Here is a 23372-nt window from a genome sequence, read left to right as displayed (position 1 = left end):
TTCTCAAATCACTAGAGCGCACCAACATCATTTATAAGTTCAAACACCCTTTGGGAAAGTGCTACTCCTATGACAATAAAACTAATAGTTACGTTGATTACATTGGTTACATAACCACCACATTATGACATCATTTTACCATGCATAATATAGAATTTAGCGTAATATTACAACATTTGCAAAAAAACATAATTGCTCCTCTATGTTAGAGCAATCCTAGCTAGCAACACATGTATAATACACCACGAAACCAATGTCAAGCAGCTTAAAATACTTGAAGCTATATACATTAAAACGCAAAAACCCGCCTATAACCAAATTTCATTCCAATCGAGCCAGAACACACCCAAATTCTTGTCGTAACTCTCTCCCTCCTACGTGCCTTAGTACTGACAATAGAACTTCCGCACTGGACACTCGCTATTATTCCTCGTTTTCCTGTGGCCGTTTTCCTGCTGCCTTGTTTATTATATTATTTTATCAGAGTACTCCCACTGTCCGGACCGCTGACTAGGCAGTGCCATCACTCAGGGATCGGCATTAGACGACCATCTCTATAATACCTCATACGTCACCCGATCCACGGTCACACTACCGGCACACAGAGGTCGTTGTGTGTGCTAAGACCGGCACAGAAGAGTGGCACCCGAGGGTGCCAAGTCAGTGACATTTAGCCCCGCGGCAGATGGGGGAGCAGACACAGCCCAGCAGGCGTTCAATCCTGGATGGTGATCGTGGACTACGTACCTCGCATGTACGTGTCATGGCATTTAAGAGATCCGATCATCATTAGGAACGAGAGATCGCCCAAGTCCCTCGGAGAAAGCCCAAGAGTGACGAGGTCATCGTTGCTTGTAGGGTGAAGCAGACCTCGGTATGTGAATACCACCGGGGTATGCCTCACGGGGATAGAAGATCCACGGACCAGCACCTGAGAATGGAGAGCATCGTTAAATAGAGGAAAGTTGTACTTATCTATCTTTCCACGATGCCCTGTAGCAATACCGTCGTCGCCAACAACGGTTATATTTAGTACAACAGCCATTCGCGGGGTCTTCATAACAAGGTCCGGCTTGAGAAAGCTCCTGCGCATCGGGACCCTAGGTTCTTCTTGAACCATTAGGTCTTTCTAGCAAAGGAACTTGGCCAGAAGATCGGATTTAGCGTCGTGTGTGATTGCGCATTCACGTGCATTCACGCTAACAGCCCACCTTGCACATACTATTCACACATTCTTTGTGACTATGTCTTCTTTGAAAAACAAAAAGTTCAGTCCACCATATAGCTCTAATGTAAAAACGAACATACCCAAGGAATTCTTTAGAATGGTAGAAAAATATTTAAGTACCCACATAAGTACAGCACAATACTAAATAAAAACTCTATAAAAATATCATACTCTATAATGTCAATTCTAGCCCAGACGGTCATGCTTACATTATTAAATAGGGTAAAATAAATAACTCACCTCTTTTTTTTTATTGTTCTATACTTTCTATTGTCCTACACGCTACTGTATTAATGCATAGACTTGCTTAGATAAATATTTTACAGTTTTAACAAAAGGGCTACAATAATATGACGGTGTCTTCATTCATGCTGAACGCCCACAGAATGCCCAGCAGCAATAGAAAGATGAAAGATGCCGCTGTGGATTTTTCACAGGTCCCGCTAGTTATTATTATTATTATTATTGAGCAACACCTATCAGTGGAACTATGATGATCTTTGGCCTGTTGCGAAAGACAATGGATACCCCTGTAAGAGTGCCTGCATGTGTAATTGTGAAGCAAGGGTTACATAATCACCAACTAGACTTATCTTGAATCGGCAATTCCTGATTCCAGTGCCAAGGAGAAGTCCAGGGCGATTGTAAACAATGTAGACATAAAGGACCGTCTCCGGGAGCGGTAGTGCTCCCCATTTGGGGGATGTTGAGACTCCCCAAACCCTAGAGAATGCCGGGCAGCTATGCTTCTGTTATTTGTTAAGTATTATTGTATGCCCGGCCAGCAGCAGCCGACCCTGCTGGAAGGAAAAGTTTAGTTACAACTTTTATTATTTTTATGAAACCGACATATAAATCTGATTGTTTGGTGAAAGTGACAATTTGATGTCATTTTGAGAAACATAACGAAATATAATTTCGTTTCCGGAACCAGCGAGCCCCAACTCAGGGACCGCTGGCCTCTGAGCACAATGCCAGACCGAAGGGTTACGGGGTTAACCTTTTCCGATCGTGAGAAACAGACCTAAAAGCATTTTCAGATTCACAGGTACACACACACACACATACACGGGAATTCCCCTGAGATGACTTGTTTACTGGCGATTTGTCTAGGGAGCAACCGAACCTACCCCAACACCTCCGTATATAAGCGAGTCCCCGCGCAAAAATCGTCAGTTGGAGAGAGTTGGAGCTCAGTTTTGGGCGAATCTAGTACTAATTGAAGAGTCGTCGCCACCACTCTCTTCCCGTCCATCACCACTGTAAAACTGAGAGTAATTAAATCTAATTGGGACTCAATAGTGTTTTGTCAAAAATCAACAACTGAACAATTGTATATAAGTTTATATCATATTTTGTATATCTAACTTGAATTAACCAAGGGGAATAGATATATCTGAGTCTGTCTTTCTTTTGCGTGCATGAAAATCTATTCAATTTCAGCGTGACAGAGGCATATCAACCAGAACGTGAAATCGACTCTGACCAAATCGATCAATGAGTCCTACTGCGCCGAGAAGTCTTGCGAACAATTCCCTGCGAAGAATGAGCACAGGTCACCTTGGGGTCCGTGATCGAGGATCGACTTGTAAGTGACAAGGAGATCCCTATTTAGGGATCGCTGAGGGTTCATATCTGTTGCTAATGATCAGGAAAGATCACACTTTTCTAAACGGTAACCCATTTTAGTACTGACCCGGTTCAACAATGCTTAACTTCGGAATACACAAGTATAATAATCGTCATTCCAAACAACCAATAATTTTTAACGGGTTTCACTAAGAATTGGACCCACATTTTTATGCTATGTAGGTTAAACAAAAAGTGTTCACATTAAATGATACAGGGTCTAAAATTCAATAATGCAGACGAATCGGAGAGAACAACCACCTCGTCCACAAGTATATAAGTGAAACAAATAATATACCGAGTAATTTTTGTTGTCTTTTTACAACGTGTCAGCCGTTGTATATTATTTAATTACGACACATTGTATACATGTTTCTCTTTTACGCATAGATGGGCAAAGATTATAAGGTCTTGCCTTTCCTAGCCGTATTAGTAAATTATTGAATATAATAGATTTTGTAAGATTTGAACTCGATATAACCAATTAAAAGTCCGTATGGTATCCATTAAACTAATTATCCCACCTTGAATCTTGGAAAACAAACGCGCAGACAATCTCACTTATATATATATATATATATATATATATATATATATATATATATATATATATATATATATATATATATTATTATTATTATTATTGCTTTTCCACCCCAAAAAAGGCACAGTGCCACTTTGATGTAGGGGGCTACTATCAGGGACATAAGTTACAGGGATACTATGTAGGAAGTTGAGCAGCAAGATGTCTGTTAACATTACACTTGGACTTCTGCATGTCAGTACAGTTGGGGAAGCAGAAACCCGCAAGGGAATTCCAGAGTCTAGCAGTTCTGGGGAAGAAACTATTATAGTATATAGTAATATTTCTTACATCTAGGGATCTCTACTATGTAGGGGTGGGACTTTGCTGCTTGCCAGGCTTGACGGGGATATTTATGTCAAGGGGGTGCAAGGGATCCTAGTTCGTCGGAGCATCCATCATTAAAGTACTTGTAGAACAGGCAGAGGGGTGCAATATTTCGTCGGTGGGACAGAGGTTGAAGCTTAGATGACAGTTAAGGATCTATCAGGTTGACGACTCTCTTTTGAACCCTATCCAGGAGTAAGAGACTGTTATCAGATGCACCAACCCAGATGTGACACCATCGCTTCATACATGGGCGAATGGTGGCCTTCTAGAGGTACGGGATACTTTCAGGCGTAAGTAACTTTCTAGCACGGTAGAAAAAGAAAACCACCCTTTTTGCAGCAGCATTGGCAATGCTCTCAATTTCAATGGATAAATGAAGTGAAGTTTCATTTTGATCCATATTCACCATATTATTTGTGAATCTTTCAAGAGGATTAAAACAAAACACAGTTATATAATGTACCTATTTACTATGCCTCCCCACGGGACAGAGTTAGACACCAGGGTCGTTTTTTAACGTGGAGAAAAGGTACAAAAATAAAAATTGTCTCAGTCGTGAAGGATTTCTCCTCCACCGAAAGAGAACAAGAAATGGAAGTGCAGCATCTGAAGAACAGATGGTATTTATTTGCTCCCCCACTGAGCAAATTAGGCACAAGGCCGTTTTTAATGTGAGGTAAAAACCAGCTCCCCTAAAAGGGGTCACTCTGGTTACCAAAAATAATAATTGTCCCAGTATAGAGGGTTTCCCCTCCATTGACTGGTACAAATTATCTTAAGTGCAGCATCTGCCGGAACAGATACTACACTTTGATCTTGACCAAAAAAGGCCAAGAATGTAACTCAAAAATAGAACGTTGTCAAACTTTACCTTAAAGATAGAATTTTGAATCAGTTTTTCGTTAAAAAACTAGAATGGACTAAGGTTAAAAAAGAAAGTGATAGGTTATTTGGAATATTTATGACTATAAACATCTGATTTTCATAGTTAAATATGTGTAGGAATTATTATAATTACTATTAGACTCAGACAGTGTTCATGAGAAAAAATGTATAGATTCTAATACGTCATTATAAGAATGGATGTAGGAGTAATATTCATCATCTTTGACATGGAATGAATATAAAGTAATCAAGTAAGTTTATATCTCTCTATATATAAAGTTAGGTATGTGTATACACTGATATATTTGCATGTATAAGATTCATTCCTAAACTAATTAACCGATCCATATGATTTTTGGAACAGAGCTACTAGGCATTAAGGGTTAAAATGTGGGACATATTCATATTTAATTTATTTTAGTTTTATGCAAAAGGAATAAAAGAAAGTTTTGTGAAATTTTAGGTAATAGACATAAATTAATAAATATTCCGTAAATTTTAGTTACTTTTAAGTATCTTAAAATATTTTTTGGTGGTATAATGTGGTTTAAAATTCCCATTTGCGAAATTCACATGTATCAGGTTTACAATATTTTTCATTTTCTTTTTGAGAACGATTAAGCTTAAGCCTTAAGTTTTAGACATTTTCTAGAAGTCAAATCCTGTAATGGATTTTTATCGAAATTAGAATAAGGATTTTTAACATAAACATTACTATCATTATATCATGATTTCAATTTTAAAAGTTATACAAAACTTTTCTGTATATATATATTACAAAAGATATATCTTTTGTAATATATTTTGTAATATATATATCACACACACACACACACACACACACACACACACACACACACACACACACACACACACACATATATATATATATATATATATATATATATTACAAAAGACTAAGACAGCATCGGGACCGTCGGTTTGAAATCCCCCAAAAGAGAACAACTAGTTAGTTTTCTATGGCAGACCTTTATTAGCTTCTGATTAAGTCTGTCTCTCTAGAAAATGGCGGTACGCGCGCCGTGACGACAGCATAGGAAACCAACCATAGGTTCCATTTGTTTAATTTTTACAATACACGGTACCGATGTTGTCATGATCTTCTGTAATACCCATAAATAAATAAATATTACGCTCTTATATTTGAGGTTCTAACACACACACACACACACACACACACACACACACACACACACACACACACACGTATATATATATATATATATATATATATATATATATATATATATACACACAGAGACTGTATGTGTAGATTGTGTTTATAGATGTTAATCCAATGTAAGTATGGTGTTTATAAGATAATGATCAATTACATGTAGCGCTGTATTTTAGTATAAATTCTTACTGAAAACAGAATTTCGAATAAAATCAAAGTTTAAACATGTATGCACATATGTAGCTAAAATGTTTGCATAAATAGAAATTTTAACCATATATTAGTGATGGGACGATTCCAATATTTTCCCGATTTCGATACAATTACTGATTCCTCACTTAATTCCCGTCCGATACAATTATTGATTCTGATTCCCCCCTTTTTTAAAAAAATAAATCTCTAAACATTTGACTACAAGTTAGAAGAGTATTTAATCCAAAGCATGAAACTTGTTAAACAAAATGTTTTTTACTATAGGCTTTAAAAATAAAGGTACAAGATTCAATTTGAAATTTATTTATCTTCAAAGTGCACATTTATAAATTTTACAAAGTAAGGTATAAAAATTTAATTTAAATTGAATCAAAAAATTACCTTGGATTTATTTTATGTAATGTACATTCTGTTGCACTTTTAAAAAAGCATAATTAAAAATTTTATATCTATATCATTAATTGCTAGATGAAAGATAATGTTTTTAAATTGCAACAAAATTTTTTATTTAACAATTTTCATGCCTTGGACGAAATGCTTTTCTAACTTGTATCTTATATTTTTAAGATTATATTTTATAAAACTCTTGTTCTCTCTATTTCAGTTTTTATTTCTCTTCACACCACAACTCATTTTTTGCAACCCCCTCTTTGTATTATTACAGGTCTGAATATTCTCTCTGTTTCAGTTTGTATTTCTCCTTACACCACAACTCATTTTTCCAACTCCCTCTTTGTATTATTACAGGTCTGAATATTCTCTCTGTTTCAGTTTGTATTTCTCCTCACACCGCAACTCATTTTTGCAACCCCCCCTCTTTGTAATACAGGCCTGAATAATGAGAAAATCTGAATTTTTTTAACAAAAACTTTAAAATAACTTTTTTAGATTAAATTTTTTTAAAACTTCTTTCAGAATAGAAAATTTAAAAAATTTAATAGGAAACATATTTCATGTAGGTTTCATTAACAAATATTCTGTACATAACGAGAAAAATAGAGATGAAAATTTCAAAAGGACTGTATAACTGGTTACAGTCAATAGTAGTCCTCGCCAGCGAAAGTCTTTGTTATTGTAATTCTATTATTATTTAAAACATTTTGTGTTCTGCTTTTCGCGCGAGGACTAATATAAACATGTTATATGTTCAGATATTTTCATAAACGTAAAATACATCCGTGGGTGGAGGTGATCTATCGATTTTAGTTTTACTGGAATATTCAGTGTAGCTTAATCGCCATATATATTTTATAACTAACTAACTAACTAACTATATATATATATATATATATGATGAAAATAATGGAAATAGTATTCCGACAAAATAGAGAAAATAAAAAGGAACAAACCGTATTATGTGTTCATCAAGTTTCGTCTTTATTCATTCATCCAGAGGAAGTCTCGAAATAAAGACGAAACGTTGATGAACACATAATACGGTTTGTTCCTTTTTATTTTCTCTCTCTCTCTCTCTCTCTCTCTCTCTCTCTCTCTCTATATATATATATATATATATATATATATATATATATATATATACGTAATAAAATGGGAGAATTTTTTTGTCCCTTTACAAAATGACAGTATAGCTTACGAATGCTGCCTCCATACATAAATCGAAAATGGTCACACTACTGGACGCATACTTTCCGACTTTCATTTAATTTCAGTCGCTTTAACAAACTGCTACATTATTTCCGAAGAGAGTAAATATTCAAAATGTCATAGCGAATCGTGGTTGAAGGATAACTCACCCGCTAAATATTTTCTACTGTGATTATCCTCGTTAAGTCAAGGGCAAATATTTCTTAGTGTTCACTTTTGAGTCAGCGTCCGTCATTATTCCATTTTCGGCTATTCACACAGTTATATCATAAAATAATAAAGTTTCCTTAATCGTTCGCTCAATCATTTTACAGTTATTTCATTAGTTGAACACCTACAATTCGTTAATCCGTCATTACGTAGTTTTCGATTAACGAACGCTTCAATAATAAATTCTTAAATATTAAAAATAGTGTTTGTGTCAGTGTGGTTTATGTATTCGCTTTATATTTTAAAAACTTGACTTGCATTCACATTTTATACAAGCTCATTAATTTTTTTCTACCCCCTTTTTTCGGGTTGGTTTTAGCGTCCCAAACTATTAAAAAAATATAAAAAAACAAAGAAAAAATACATAAAAAAACAAAACAACAACAACAACAACAACAACAACCACCACCACCACAACAACAACAACAAAAATACGTCCATCTATGGCATAATGCCGTAAAAGACAAAGTTCTCTCTAATTCTCTCTCCTCTGATCTTGAGCGCATGGTACAATGGGGGAAGAGGTGGCTGGTCACTTTTAATGCATCCAAAACCAAGCTTCTATCTTTACATCATCAACGCTCTGATGCCCATCTGGCATCAACTGAAATGGATGGCTCTCGTCTTGGGGAGGCTCCATGTTTTGGCAAGCTTCTGGGTTTTACCTTTACTCCTGATCTGAAATGGAACACGTACATCAGGTCTGTTGCCAAGGACGCTGGGAAAATGGTGGGATCCTTCTACCACTCCAGAAGATATCTCACTACTGATGCAATTCTCTATCTGTATAAAAGCCAAGTACGTCCAAGGATGGAGTACTGCTGCCACATCTGGACAGGAGCAGCTAAAAACAGCCTATCCTGTTTTGACAGAGTACAAAATAGACTTCGTAGCTTAGTGGGGGATGCCTTTTTCTCTTCCCTGCAGCCTCTCTCCCACAGAAGAGACGTTGCGAGCCTGTCTTTGTTTTATCATTATTTCCATGGCAAGTGCTCGTCTGAGCTCCAATCTCTTGTCCTCCCTCGCCAATCTTTCACGAGAAACACCCGTCTGGCTGAAACTACTGTCAATAATTTTCCCCACTCTTTATCTGTGCCTAAATCCAAGCGTAGATTCCATGAGCAGAGCTTCTTTCTCAGAAGTGCACAACCGTGGAACTCTCTTCCGTTTGCCTGCTTCCCACCTGACTACAACTTGGATGCCTTCAAGTCCAACATAAACAAATTCCTGACAAACCGCCCCCCTTAAGTAAGACACTCTACCAAATCTCCAATACTAACGATTACTACAATACTATCTCATTGATTACTGTACACGCAATAACCCTTATCCCTGAGTGGCCTCTGGGCCTTGATAAGTGATGACCTTTATGTAAAAAAAGAACACACACACACACACAAAAAATTACGGCATTTCTTAGTACTCACTTTAGGGGTTTATTCGTTTTACGCTGATATTTTATGCTTTGTACATGATTAATCTCCAGTAGCTTTGCACGAAACATAAACGTGTACTTCAAGTTGGTTTAGTTTAGCAATAACCTTACTGTTAGTTCCGTAACAGTCATTTCGTTCGATTCAAATTCTGTAGAACTGCTTCTGAAAAAACAAATACATCTTCGGTATGGTCTACTATTTCGCTTTCTTTTTTAAGGACTTGAATTGCATTCACATTTATATAAGTTTTTTAAAGTAATAAATTATTATTACTATGATTTCTTTGTATAGGTTTAAGCGTCCAAACGTATATTTGTGACCTTCCCCCCCACTAAACCCTATCTCTTAGCTTAAAAATAAGTAATCAAATTAGGTTTTTGTTCATTAACACCGTGAAGACCTATTTTCCTCCTTATACATTTGTTACGTTTCCACGATAATTAAATATATAATTTCTTTTAGTTTAAATATTTTCTTTAGACGTAACGATACTGTTTATAACTTAGTTACTCTTTTTCTTCGGGAAAATAAACACGTCCCTAAAAAATAGAGTACGATATCTTGCAAAAATAAGAACGTTATTTTTTTTCGAAATCTATTCTTAACATGACAATTTCTTACTATTTTATACTTTCATCTAACAATGTAATATAAAAAAAATGATAATAATAATAATACCGTAAAATTTGAATAAAACTCGAAAATACTTTAAAAAATAAATTCACACGGTAACGTAGATGAATAAGCATAAAAGATATCAAAAAATTAGTCACTTCATAGTGACCGCTAAATTTATGGAGGGTTTTTTATTTTGATAACAGTTTGTCTTTAAACATCTACCAAAAAAGATCACGTAATTTTCTAATCAATATAAAATTCTCACCGATTAATAAGTAAAAAATGCACTTTATATGGGTATAACTTTTTTTCATATTCGTGGTTTAAATATATTTTGGGGGACTTCATGTCCTCTGCCTTATTTGCACCCTGTTCGATCCCTTAAAGGCCAAGCGATCCATTAAGCACACACTCATTTTGTGGTAAGAGGGTGAACGAGCGTAGAAAAAAAATTCGCAAGGTGCCTTCGATATCAAAGATTGAAATCCGAAATTTGAATGTGTTTAGTGTTTCATTTTTTGCGTTTTGAAGTGTGAGATTCATTGAATATGTTATTAATAATTGTTTTCTTTCAGGTAAGGATAAAAACATTCTTTTATGAAAACGTAAAATAGGCATAGTTCTAAACCAAAAAATAAAAATAAAAATACAAAAAAAAAAAACAGGGCATGAAAATTATAAGTATTAACTAGACTACCCGTCACCCGTTGGATCGGTATGTTATATTAGCTATGGAATTCATGTATGAGCGTGACACTTGTGACGTAAAGAAAATAGCTTTTTTTGATATAACAGAAACATTTCTATGAAAGTATATTAAAATGAAAAAAGAATATAGATAGATTTCTATGAGTCGTTATGTTTATTATAATTGATTATTTTTGAAAAAAAAAAAATACAGTTACTGAATTATAAGTGGTTGGGCATACTTATAGGTAAATGTGCACTGAACAGATACCATAATACATTATTATAGTAAAATTCAAAGTTTGATGTATCTACTTTTTTTACATCGTTCATTTCTGTATTACGTTTAAGTTATTTTAAACCCCACTCTTCCCACGTCAAATAATAATTTCGAAATAATAACGTTAATATTCAGCATCCCAATTGTCCTTTTGTTTTTTGTTTATTTTAAACCCCACTCTTCCCATGTTAAATAATAATTTTGAAATAATAACGTTAATATTTCAGCGTCCCAATTGTTCTTTTTTTTTTCGCGTTTAAATTATCCAAATAACAATTGTTAATAATGTCTGCTTGTTTTTTTTACATCATTCATTTCTGTATTTCGTTTAAGTTATTTTAAACCCCACTCTTCCCATGTTAGATAATAATTTCGAAATAATAATGTTAATATTTCAGTGCGCAGTTCATGCGCGCATGCGCAACCGGATGTCGTAAATCGGAAAGTGGGTTACATACATCGTAGAAGGTCATTTGATTTTTTTTAATTATATAGATTGTATCTGCATATTACGGTTTTTCATAATACGGTAGCCCGTTACAGTTTACAAAAAGTTGTTATTTCCCTTTTTGAAAATTAACTATAATTATGAAGACATGGATTTCTGTAGATGATGATTGCGACATTCCAGCAAGTTACATCCCATGCAGAGAGTTATCAAAAATGGACCTTTTACGGCCACCAAATTCTAATGAAAGTTATTTTCAACTTGATTCATGCAATGAAGAATTGGGGAAAATACAGTATGATCTAGTTCATGGAAAAAGAGTGTAGCTCACTGGTCATTATTAATTAGAAAATAAGAAAGGAAAAATGATTGTAATCATGAAATGAAAAACTGACTAAAAGTGATATTAAAACTGAGAAATATAATGCTAAAAATGTATGTTTGATGAAAAAATGGGAAAAAAGGTAGAATTTCTTTATTTCTAACAAGTATTAGAAAAAATTAAAACTTGATTTATCAATTATTATGAAGGAAAATATTATAAAGCTAAAAATAACATATTTCACCATAAATGGCGTTTGTAATTATAATTTAATTCAATTATTTACAAGACTATATTTGCCTGTCTAGTTACATTAAAAGTCATAAACATGTTTAAATGAATATTTAGACGCGACTGGGTTCCCATACCTAAAATCCAAGATGGCGGCGGTATGCACATGGTTGCTAAAATGTACGAGATCGTGCTAAATAATTGAATTATTTGAATTTATTTAAATATAACATAATTATATCCTAAGATCCTAAGCCAATCATAGTAAATTTTATTTAGCATAAAGAAGTTTGTTTAATTGATTTGAAAACCTTTAAAAAATGTTTTGTTGACATTCGACAAAAGCTGCGTCAAACGCCTTTTTTTTTAAATGTAAAACTTAAAATTCTATTAAAAATTATAGAAAAATGTTATATTATTCTGCTTTTAACATAATAAACTTCAAGGCTTTATATTTCTGGTAAAACCAAAAGTTGTTAAAAATAACGGATTTTAATAGATTTTAATAAGCTTTAGAAAAAGCAGTTTTCAATTGATTGGCGGTCACTATCAACTCACAATGTCAACAATGGCTTCCTAAACAATCTTCTGCACTTTAGCGATTGGGATGAAATACTAACCACGATAAGAAAGACATTCACTCAGAAAACTTAGAAAGGAGGTTTAGAAATATACAGCTGAAAACGATGAGCACTCTCATAAGGCTAATGGAGACAGCGATTCAAGCTTCGGTAAATGGCATGATACATGTCAGCTATAAACAACTACTTTATGAAATTCTAGGTGTAAACACATTTTTATTTCTCGAGACTTTACTGTCGCTGATGAAATTCTGCAATTCAATTTAAAAGGCTTCAATTATCGATTGAATTATATTTTGCCACGACATTACCCAAGTCCAAAGTATTATCCTTGGTAGCGGTTAGTCTCACTTTAGCTTCATCTTGTTTTATTCATGTACAGTTTCGTGTACAGTGTTCACGCGTAAACTCTCGACAACGTCTATATGTATTAGCGCCAAAAGCTAAAACATCAAATACTATATATACAAGAGCTTTATACAAATAACAAAGCCAATGTTTCATTCTTAAAACACATTTGCTTACAAAGAATAATTTAACTTTATTCATACTTATATGTACTTCGACTCTAACAAATACCAAACAACTACAAGGCATGAACTGCAACATTACTAGAATTAGTCTACTTCTTTAATTGTTGTGAGCCGGTACACTTTAGTTTTGAGGAAAATGTAATATCTGTTCGGATACTGTCTTTGATCATGTTGTGTTCGGAAAAATTGGATGTCAGAATCATTGAATATTCTAATAACATGCAGACAAGCACATTGTATTTTTAAACACAATTTATTCACAGTAAAAAAACTTAAATTATTTACAGAACGATATTCATTGTCTAGCGAAGCCGCCATCTTGTTCTCGATTCCCTATGGGACTCTCTAGTCTATAAGGGGCGATGACTCTTACTTTCTTTTATTAGAGTTATTCCCCATTCGATCGCTATAACAGATCAGTAAAGGAGAAATCTTTTTAGACTGGCTCAATTTTCATTTTTTGTCTCAATCCAGAGTGCTCCTTTAGGGAGAAATGGATTTTCCCCATATTTTACTAAACACCTAACAGAGTAGGTTTATCCAAAACGTGTACTATCCCTATTTACTTGTCTCTCTAAGATGGTAGAGTTAGATACAAGGTCAAGTTTTAATATGACACACTCTGCTTTTGTCATAGAGTTACTGGAACTTTTTATGCATTAATTTGCATTTGTTACTAGTTATTTGGATCCACCAAATAAACTGACGAATTAAAATTCAATATTCATTTTGTAAGTAGAAGCGTATCTATGAGAGAAATTGTATTCCCGTATTTATAGCAACAACGGCTGCCTATTCACCTTTGACACTAGTCATAATGTGTTCACATAAGGTAGACGATGATGATGATGAATAGTCATCCTGTGTTGACTCAACGTAGACTGATATTTCAACTAGTAAAGAATATATTATTGTTGATGATGATGATGATGATGATGATGATGATGACAGCAATGGCGATGACGATAATGATCAGGATTACGATGATGGTGATAATAATTATGATGATTATAATGATGATGACAATGATGGTGATGACGACGACAACGACGACGACGACGATGATGATGATGATGATGACGGTGACGAAGGTGATGGCGATGATGACGATAATAATAATAATAATAATAATTATTATTATTATTATGATGATGACTATGATGATGATGATGATGATGAAAGTAAACAAAGCAGATGAAATGATAACATTAAAATCGGAGAAAAAACGTAAATACATCGAAGTTAAAAAAAAAACAATGAAATAAAATAGCTTCACTCTAAAGATTTTTTAAAACAACAAAAAAATAATAAATAAAAAATAACGGAGAGAAAAGAAAAGGAAATAAATTGTAGGAAAAATATATATAAAACTATAAAAACAATGTTAAAAATATATATATATAAAACTATAAAAACGATGTAAAATATCTATAAAATAGTGAAGATAAACGAAAAAAAGAAGGACAGGATAAAAACAAACAAAAAAAAAGAGATGAAAATAAATGAAGAAAACTATTCTAATTGAGTGAAGTTGTTGTCAGCGTCCCCCAATATTGAAGTAATATCTTCGTGGCGAGTGGGGCGCGACAAGAAAGAGATTGCAAAGATCGTCTCATGTTTAGACCCAACTAATCCATGACTGTCTGTCACTCTGGTGATCGATTTTAAAATGGTATTTGGCATGGAATAACTTAATTTACAAACAACTCAGAAAATGAAAAGACGAGAAAATAAAATAAATTATGCTCCTATTTTAGATTCTATGTTGCGAATCGTCTTTTTTGTTGTTGTTGTTTGTTGTTTCTTGTAATTTATTTTTTGCTATTTTATATTTCCTACAATTATTTTTGTAATCTTATCGATTTGTTTATTATTATTTCCTTATTCTTTTCTTTTTTTTTGTTCCAATTATTTTATCAGATTATTTTTGTCTTGAAAAATTTTTTTAAGTACGCATCAGCTCATTTTTCCAAAATTCTATAAAATGTAGATGCATAAATACATGAGAAGTTATTTCCTTTAACACACAGATACATACAAACGCACACACACACACACACACACACACACACACACACACACACACACACACACATATATATATATATATATATATATATATATATATATATATATATATATATATATATATGCTCCTTGTAAGACAACAGTTAGTGTTTGTATAAAAAAACAGTAGATATAATTTACCGGTGCTCGTGCTCTTGCTCATTGGTGAGAGCTTCCAGCTATCAATTCAGTGGTTGGAACTTCGATCCTGGATTCTATTTATTGTAATACAGATCTCTTTTGCAAATAAATAAATATAGCCTTGTAAAGTGGCAGTTAATGTATATAGTCCTATTTTTTGCGTATTGATATTCATATTAAAAACCTCTTTTCTATTTATTTAAAAAAAATACAACTTTGTTATATATGGATCATGTAATTGCAGTCACTAGCAAAAGATCTAGCTAATTTGCATATTTTTTAAATTTTAAATTTTTATTAATTCTCTATTAGTTTTTTCGGTTTTATTATGGTATGATTATCTTTAGTTAACTAATATGTGCAATTATATTCATGCAGATATTCTACATGATTTATACTTGCGTAATATTTGCGTAAAATATTGTAGCGTATATATATATATATATATATATATATATATATATATATATATTATATATAGTTTAAATATAATGGGGGGAAGTCTCTCGAGAGCTCTTTCAGCTATCATCTCATCAGGAGAAAATCGATAGCGTAAAATAATAATACTATGTCGAAAGTAAAGAGTTCTGATAGGGAACTATTGAATGTGCCAAAAATGCAGGGACACTAAAATAAAGTTTATTAACGTTTAAAAACGATTAAAATTTTGGCACAACGAGGGAAACTATTTACTGGCCTATATGTGAACTGGTTGTCTTTTGTACCAAAATCACGTAAGGTCGGCTTAATTAATGCTTTGGTACATAGAGCCCTCATGATTTGTTCGCCTAACAGATTAGACGCCGAACTCGATAAGATCAGGGAAATATTCATCAATAATGGTTATCCTGTTGACCTTATTGATGACTGTATTTTCAAAAAGGCTGCGGATTTTAAATCCCCTAAAAAGTTTGGACCTTTGATATGCCCGGTTTGTTTAAAATTACCGTGGATTGGGGAAAAGAGTAACAAACTTTCCAAACAGATTCGCAGAAGTATTCATGACTGCTTTTATTCTGTGTCCTTGCGTTTGCTATAGACTACGAGACCTGTATTTCCTTCTTTTCTCAAGCATAGTTTGCCTTACATCCAAAATAGCAATATTGTATATCAATTCAAATGCCAGTGCGATGTTGGTTATGTTGGGCGAACATCCTTGCATCTTTTGACTCGTATAAACCAACATGTTCCATCGAAGATCAGACAAGGGATGATGGGGTCTGGTAGTCTCCCTCCTTCTGCAGTCTTGGACTTTGCTATTCGCCAGCATTTGGTTGACAACCCGTGCTGTGCCGATAGATATAAAATAGAATGGTTCGAGGTGCTACATAGAGCGGACTCCAGAAACCATTAAAAGACGTGCCCGACCCAACGTAGCTGTGACTTCAGCAGCATGGCCTCGATGCTGGTGATTTCCGCCCGCTCGATGACCTCAACATTGGTGACATAGTCACTCCAGTCGATGGTGAGAATGGTTCAGAGACAGTGCTGATCAAAAAGCTGAAGTGGTCGTAATTGGTAGCAGTAAATTGTCCAGGACTCAGAGCCGTACAGGAGGGTGGAGCGTACTATGGCTCTTTACACACTAATTTTTGTGCAATTTTTTAAGTGTCTGTTTTTCCAGACTCTGTTGTACAATTTGCCAAAAGCGCTGTTTGCCCTGGCCAGTCTGTTGTCTATTTCCCTGTCGAGTTTGTCATCTGATGTGATGCTACACCCCAGGTAGGAAAACTGGTGAACGGTTTTTACCCGAGGAACAAGCTGGTGGACGACTTCCGTCTTTTTCAAGCTGACCTCGAGTCTGAAGAGCTGGTCAGCCTCTGCAAAGCAGGATGTAAGGCGCTGCAAGGCTCTTTCAGTGTGGGCAACAAGGGCAGCGTCGTCGGCAAAGAGGAGGTCTCGGATCAGTTGCTCGAGGGTCTTTGTGTGGGCTTGTAGCCTTTTGAGGTTGAATAGACTGCCATTGGGGCGATAGCGAATGTAGACAGCAACGTCATCGTCAAGATCTTCGGCGCCTCCTTGAATATCTTTCTGAACAGAGTGGTGCCAGAACGTTTCCCTGTTTTACGCCATTGACGACGAGGAAGGGTTCTGAGAGGTTTTTATTTACTCTGGGCTGACCGCTCTGGTTTTCATGCAACTGAACTACCATGCTGAATAGCTTGGGGGGGGGCAGCCGAAGCGCTCCAAAATCAGTCAAAGCCTCTTCCTGCTCACTGTGCCAAATGCCTTGGTACGGTCCACAAACGTTACATAGAGTCCCCTGTTTTGTTCACGACACTTCTCTTGCAGCTGTCTGAGGAGGAAGACCACGTCTGTGGTACCTCTGTTTGGTCTAAAACCACATTGGGTTTCCAGGAGGTGGTCTACTGCGATGGAAGGTATGAGTCTGTTTAGGAGCAAATGGGTAAGGATTTTACCTTCGATGGAGAGCAAGGTGATCCCTCGGTAGTTAGAGCAGACTGACATTTCGCCATTGTTTTTGTATAAGGTAACAATGACTGCATCACGGAGGTCCTGTGGGAGTTCTTGCTCCCAACAAAAGACAAGGGCAGACAAGGAGTTCATGAAGTCTGCTGTGCAACGCTGGGCCTCCATATTTCCAAACCTCTGACGGGATCCCGTCGATTCCTACTGTCTTTCCACTCTTCAACTGTTTTATAGCCGCTGAGCTCTTCACTGAAGGGAGATTCATTCAATTCCATTTTGGCTGGCAGTTGAGGGATGCGACGGATTGCTGTCCTGAATGACCCAGTCGGCTCTGAAGAGAGCTTGGAAATGCTCAGATCAACGGTTCAGGATAGAACTCACATTTCAACATCATTTGCATTAAGTGATTTAAGAACAGCGTGGTTGGTTCTAGACCAGATGATTTAGAAGAAGTCCAAATGAGAGGAAGTCCAAATAAGAGGAAGTCCAATTTTAGAGGAAGTTCAAATTAAAGGAGTTTTACTGTATTATTATTATTATTATTATTATTATTATTATTATTATTATTATTATTATTATTCACTAGAAATTTTCTCACATGTCATTATCAAGGAAAACCCTTTGAAAACAACCTGTCGTGTTTCCTAGAGTGTAAATGACAAGTTTCCCCAGATTTCAAGAACTCACCACCCATCACTTTGCGTTATCCAAGCAGCCGTTTACCATTAATTCCTCATTGATAGCGTTTATTGGTTTTCACTGGAATTTGGCTGACAATAAGCCTCCCCAAGATGCCAATCCTCCTTGCACTCATCCAATGGATAGTGCTTTCTCCCCTCGGTTTTTCTATTCTCCTTAACCCTCCTTTCTTATTTGGTGTGGCATCAGCCTATGTTTATGCGAAAATTATTATTATTATTATTATTATTATTATCATCATAGAGATTCCAAGTATGAAGAGTAGTGATAGGCGGAAGGTGAAAAGCGAGATAAAATAGTTCAAGGAGTAATTCACAACATCATAAGAAAGAACATAGCGATTACGGAACTTAATAGGCTTCTGTATGTAGCGTCATATGTTATTGCGAATCGCCTTGGCTTAATACAGAAGAAAAATGGGAAAATGAAGGATAGAAGGCCATACTTGCAAAGGCGGTTTGAAGAAAGTATTAAACGGTGGCAGAAAGACATTGGTAGAATCGAAGAAATAAGAAAAGGAGTTAAACTAGGACAGAAAGCTAAGGACGAGTTTGAACAGAGGTATACATTGCTGGAAAAAGGAACCATGAGCGTTCCAACAATGTTGAAAGAGAAGATCCACACTGGTGGTATGAAAATTGGGAACTTTGTTGGAAAAAGTGTTGCGTTTCGGCAGAACAACCTTTTCCAGAACAATCAATCTCAGTTGTATAAAGAATTAAATGGTAGTAAACAGGCGGGAAATAACAACACTCCAAATGCAAAAGATGCCAGTAAGTTCTGGAGTGGGATTTGGTTTGTCGAAGGGCGATATAATAAGAAGGCTAGCTGGTTAGGAGAGGTCAGACAAAGGTTATCAGAAATGCAGCAGATGAAGAACGTTGAGATAACCATCGATGACGTTAAGGCTGGCATACGAAGGATGACAAACTGGAAGGCACCTGGTCCAGATCGAGTGATGGGCTTCTTGTTTAAACAGTTTCCATGCCTTTATCCACTTATAGTTGCTGCCCTGCAAAGAGTTGTAGAGTCGGGAGATGTCCCTGATTGGCTTGTTAAAGGAAGAACAACACTGATTAGGAAAGATCCTGCAAATGGAACAGATGCCAATAATTATATACCAATTACATGTCTGCCACTGATGTGGAAACTGTTGACTGGAATATTTGCGGAGGAAATTTATGAACATTATGAAAGTAATGGTGTTTTTTCCTGACGGACAGAAAGGGTTTCGGAAAGGCTCGAGAGGTACTAAAGAGCAACTACTATTCGATAAAGCATTAATGCAGGATGCGAAGAAGAAAAAGAAGAAGAAGAAGAGGAATCTGAGTGTAGCATGGATCGATTACAGAAAAGCTTATGACATGGTTCCTCTTACATGGATACGTGAAACACTATTGATGAGGAAGGTTGCTGAGAATGTGGTAGGGCTTTCGGAGACAAGTATGGCTCAATGGAAAACGGTGCTGACAGCAAACAGAGAGGAGATGGGGCAGGTTGGAATTAAACGTGGAATATTTGAAGGAGATTCGTTATCGCCACTTCTTTTTGTAATGATAATGATGCCACTGAGCATCCTCTTGAAGAGAGAAAAACTGGGGTATAACTTTTGATCTGGTGACAGACGTCGCAACCATTTACTGTTTATGGATGATTTGAAAATATTCGGTAGAAATGAAAAGGAAATGGAGAGACTAGTAGAACCTGTGGGGACATACTCAGAAGACATTGAAATGGAGTTTGGGATTAGTAAATGCGCGGTGCTGGTGATGAAAAGAGGAGTAAAGGCTCATTCAAATGGAATAGTTCTGCCAGATGGAGAAATCATGAAAGAAATAGAAGATACAGGATATAAGTGTTTGGGAGTGTTTGAGGGTGTAGGCATCATGAACAGAGAAATGAAGGAGAAAGTCAGGAAGGGGTATCTTAGAAGAGTGAAACTGTATGGAGGAAACCTAATGAAAGCAGTGAATGCATGGGCAGTCAGTGTTTTGAGATACAGTGCGGAAACTTTAGAATGGTCTGACAATGAGTTGCATGCCATGGATATCAAAACAAGAAAAGTTTTAGCTTTTAGCAATGTTTGGTATATTTCACATTCGAAGTAGCGTAGCAAGGCTGTATCAAAAGAGGAAAGACGGGGAGAGAGGATTGAAAAGTGTAAAATATTGTGTTAGAACCGAGGAGATGTTGTTGAAGTAGCATGTGGTTGGAAGTGAGAAGTGGATGCTTAAGGTTGTGGCCAATGAAGTGGAGGTATGTGAGACCAAGGATGATTATGTGAAACGTATGGATAGAGAAAGGGCAGAGGAACTGGAGAGTAGATAATACAGTGGATGTGTTATCGGCAGCTCCAGTAACTCTCGCTTCTCCTTTTTTGTCCCACAGTCCTCATTCAATGAGTGATTTTTCTGACAAAGGGTGAAGAAAAAGCTGCTTAAAGGTCGGTAGTACTTGGTGACCAGTAGTCTGAGATGTCGGAATTTTTTCTGTCTCTGTCTGTCCTTGTGGCCATGTCACTAGTAAGGGTGCTGGAGGTAAACGTTTTGTCTAGGCTGACGTTATCCGCCTGATAGTCAGGGACCCCAACCTTGTATTAAACACCAAGGAGGCTGTCCTATCAACAGGCGCAAAGTAATGGGACTGCTGTATCGCTCTTTGGTGAGTGGATCTGGACCATGCAGTGGTCTCTGGTGGGGTCTCTCGATGCCATACTAGTGGGTAATTGTTACGGCTTTACCTTTTCGTGTGCTACAAAAAAAAATTCCTGTCTTTTTCTCTCTTACTTTCCCTCTCTGTACTGCTCTAACCAAGTATGCCGACCTATTCCTCAAATCCCAAAACCTCAACATGAAATATCTCCAGAATAAAAACTCGATTAAACCTAGAACCCCATCTGCCAACGTAGACCCCTACTACCAGGTCTCCTTCTCCAACATCAGGGGTCTACGTTCCAACCTTCCAGAGGTTGAAACCCAATTACAGGAGACGAAACCGAACATATTATTTCTAAGTGAAACTGGAATAGGGCCGACCACTTCCCTAGATGAGTTCATAATTAACGGATACTCTAACTTAACAGCTAAATCTGACCCCCAAGATCGCCATGGGCATAAAATATGTGCCTACATTAAGGATGGCTTCCCGTGTAGCAGGGATATCTCTAGAGAAGATCCTAATTTACTCTATATGTGCTTCAGGGTTGCACTTGCTAACACCACGGCATTTGTATTTGCCCTCTATCGGCCCCACAACAGCGGAGTCATGATTTTGCCATTGCTTATGACCTCACTCAGATTGTTCGCGAACCCACCCGTGTGCCCGATACACCCAGTCAATATGCAAGCCTACTAGACCTTTTTCTCTCAACTTCCCCTGAGCTATGTTCATGTTTCGTTCATTCTCCTCTAGGATCCTCTGACCACTTAGTTAAGATAAAAACGAAATGTAAGAAGTCCCCAGACGTACCCCTCCACCGTACTGTATACCGATACTATGGCTGACTGGGACAGCTTCCGTACATTCATATCTGATTTACCTCTGCACTCCATGTTAAAAAAGGAAGTGTCCTCTATAGTATCAGATCTGACCGAATGGTTAATTGTAGGCATAGACCAATTCATACCATCTAAAAAATTCCAACAAAAACCTAACAGCCAGCCATGGTTCTCCCCAGAATGTGCTGCTGCTATCGCGCAAAGAAATCACTTTTCCCATAGCTACCAACGTAATAGATGCACTGAGCCTAAAGCTGCTTTCAGGACTGCCAGCAACCACTGTAAAAGAGTAATAAAAATGCCCAGTCTGTTAAATCCAAGGTAACTGATCAGCGGCTTGGTTCCCACCAGTTTTGGCAAATAACAAATAGGATCCTGAACAGAAGTGTGCGTTCTATCTCAACCATTATCAATGGACCAGAGGTCATCTCGTCAGCGTCAGACAATGCCAAACTATTTGCAAAGAACTTCGCAGCTTATTCTACCCTATGCGACGAAGGCCATCAACTCCCCATATTTCCTCCTATAACACAGAACAAGCAAGGTAACATACAAATATCTGTGCATGAGGTCGCCAAGCTAATCAAGAACCTAGATTCCAGTAAAGCAACTGGCCCTGATGGCATCCCAATTATAGTGTTAAAAAAGCTTCAACCCGAACTTGCTCCCATACTTACGAAACTATTTAAGCGCTGCCTTAATGAGAAGTGCTTCCCGACTCCCTGGAAGACCTCATCAGTTTGCCCTGTATTTAAGAATTCAGGTGATAAGTCATCTCCCTCTCAGTACAGACCAATAAGTCTCCTGTGTGTTATGAGTAAGTTGCTGGAATCCATATTAAATAGAGAACTAGTCAACCACCTCAGCAGGAACAACCTTGTTAGTGACACACAATATGGTTTCCGCTCTGCAAGATCTACCGCAGATGTGCTGACGATTATATCTCACAGGATTAGTGAATCACTTGACAAAGGCTTCCTTTCTAGGGCAATTGCTTTTGACATATCAAAGGCCTTCGACAAGGCATAGCATAAGGACCTACTTCACAAGATTTTCAGCTACGGTATAACTGGAAATGTTTTCTCAATCATTAAATCATTTCTCTCCGATAGATGGACAAAAATCGGAGACCCACAATATAAATGCTGGAGTCCCTCAGGGGTCAATCCTGGGCCAAACTCTCTTCCTGATCTACATCAATGACCTCCCTAAACACATACTTAAATCATTCGTTGACATCTATGCTGATGACACGACCATCTACGGCAACACATCAAAGGCTGTAAATGACAAAGTTCTCTCTGATTCTCTCTCCTCTGATCTCGAGCGCGTGGTTCAGTGGGGAAAGAGGTGGCTGGTTATCTTTAATGCATCCCAAACCAAACTCCTATCCTTACATCATCAACGCTCTGATCCCCATCTGGCATCAATTGTGATGGATGGCTCTCGTCTGGGTGAGGCCCCGTGTTTTGACAAGCTTCTGAGTTTGACCTTTACTCCTGATCTGAAATGGAACACGTA

At 36.5% G+C, this 23372-nt stretch overlaps 1 protein-coding gene across 1 annotated transcript; it reads right to left on the bottom strand.

Moving 5' to 3' along the window:
- Positions 1–13101: 13101 nt before the first annotated feature.
- Positions 13102–17823, bottom strand: LOC145261129 (uncharacterized). Its single transcript, XM_080119396.1, has 3 exons — positions 17443–17823; positions 16862–17256; positions 13102–13228 (listed from the first exon to the last, which is right to left on the bottom strand). Exons 1-3 carry the CDS (start codon positions 17821–17823, stop codon positions 13102–13104), a joined length of 903 nt encoding a protein of 300 aa, XP_079975522.1.
- Positions 17824–23372: the final 5549 nt, after the last annotated feature.

Source organism: Euprymna scolopes, chromosome 3 (assembly GCF_053919585.1).
Source record: "Euprymna scolopes isolate OS-2025 chromosome 3, ASM5391958v1, whole genome shotgun sequence".
In the NCBI taxonomy this organism is placed as follows: Eukaryota; Metazoa; Mollusca; class Cephalopoda; order Sepiida; family Sepiolidae; genus Euprymna; species Euprymna scolopes.
The sequence above is the reverse complement of the archived record's forward strand: the minus strand, read 5'-3'. Positions and strand labels throughout refer to the sequence as shown.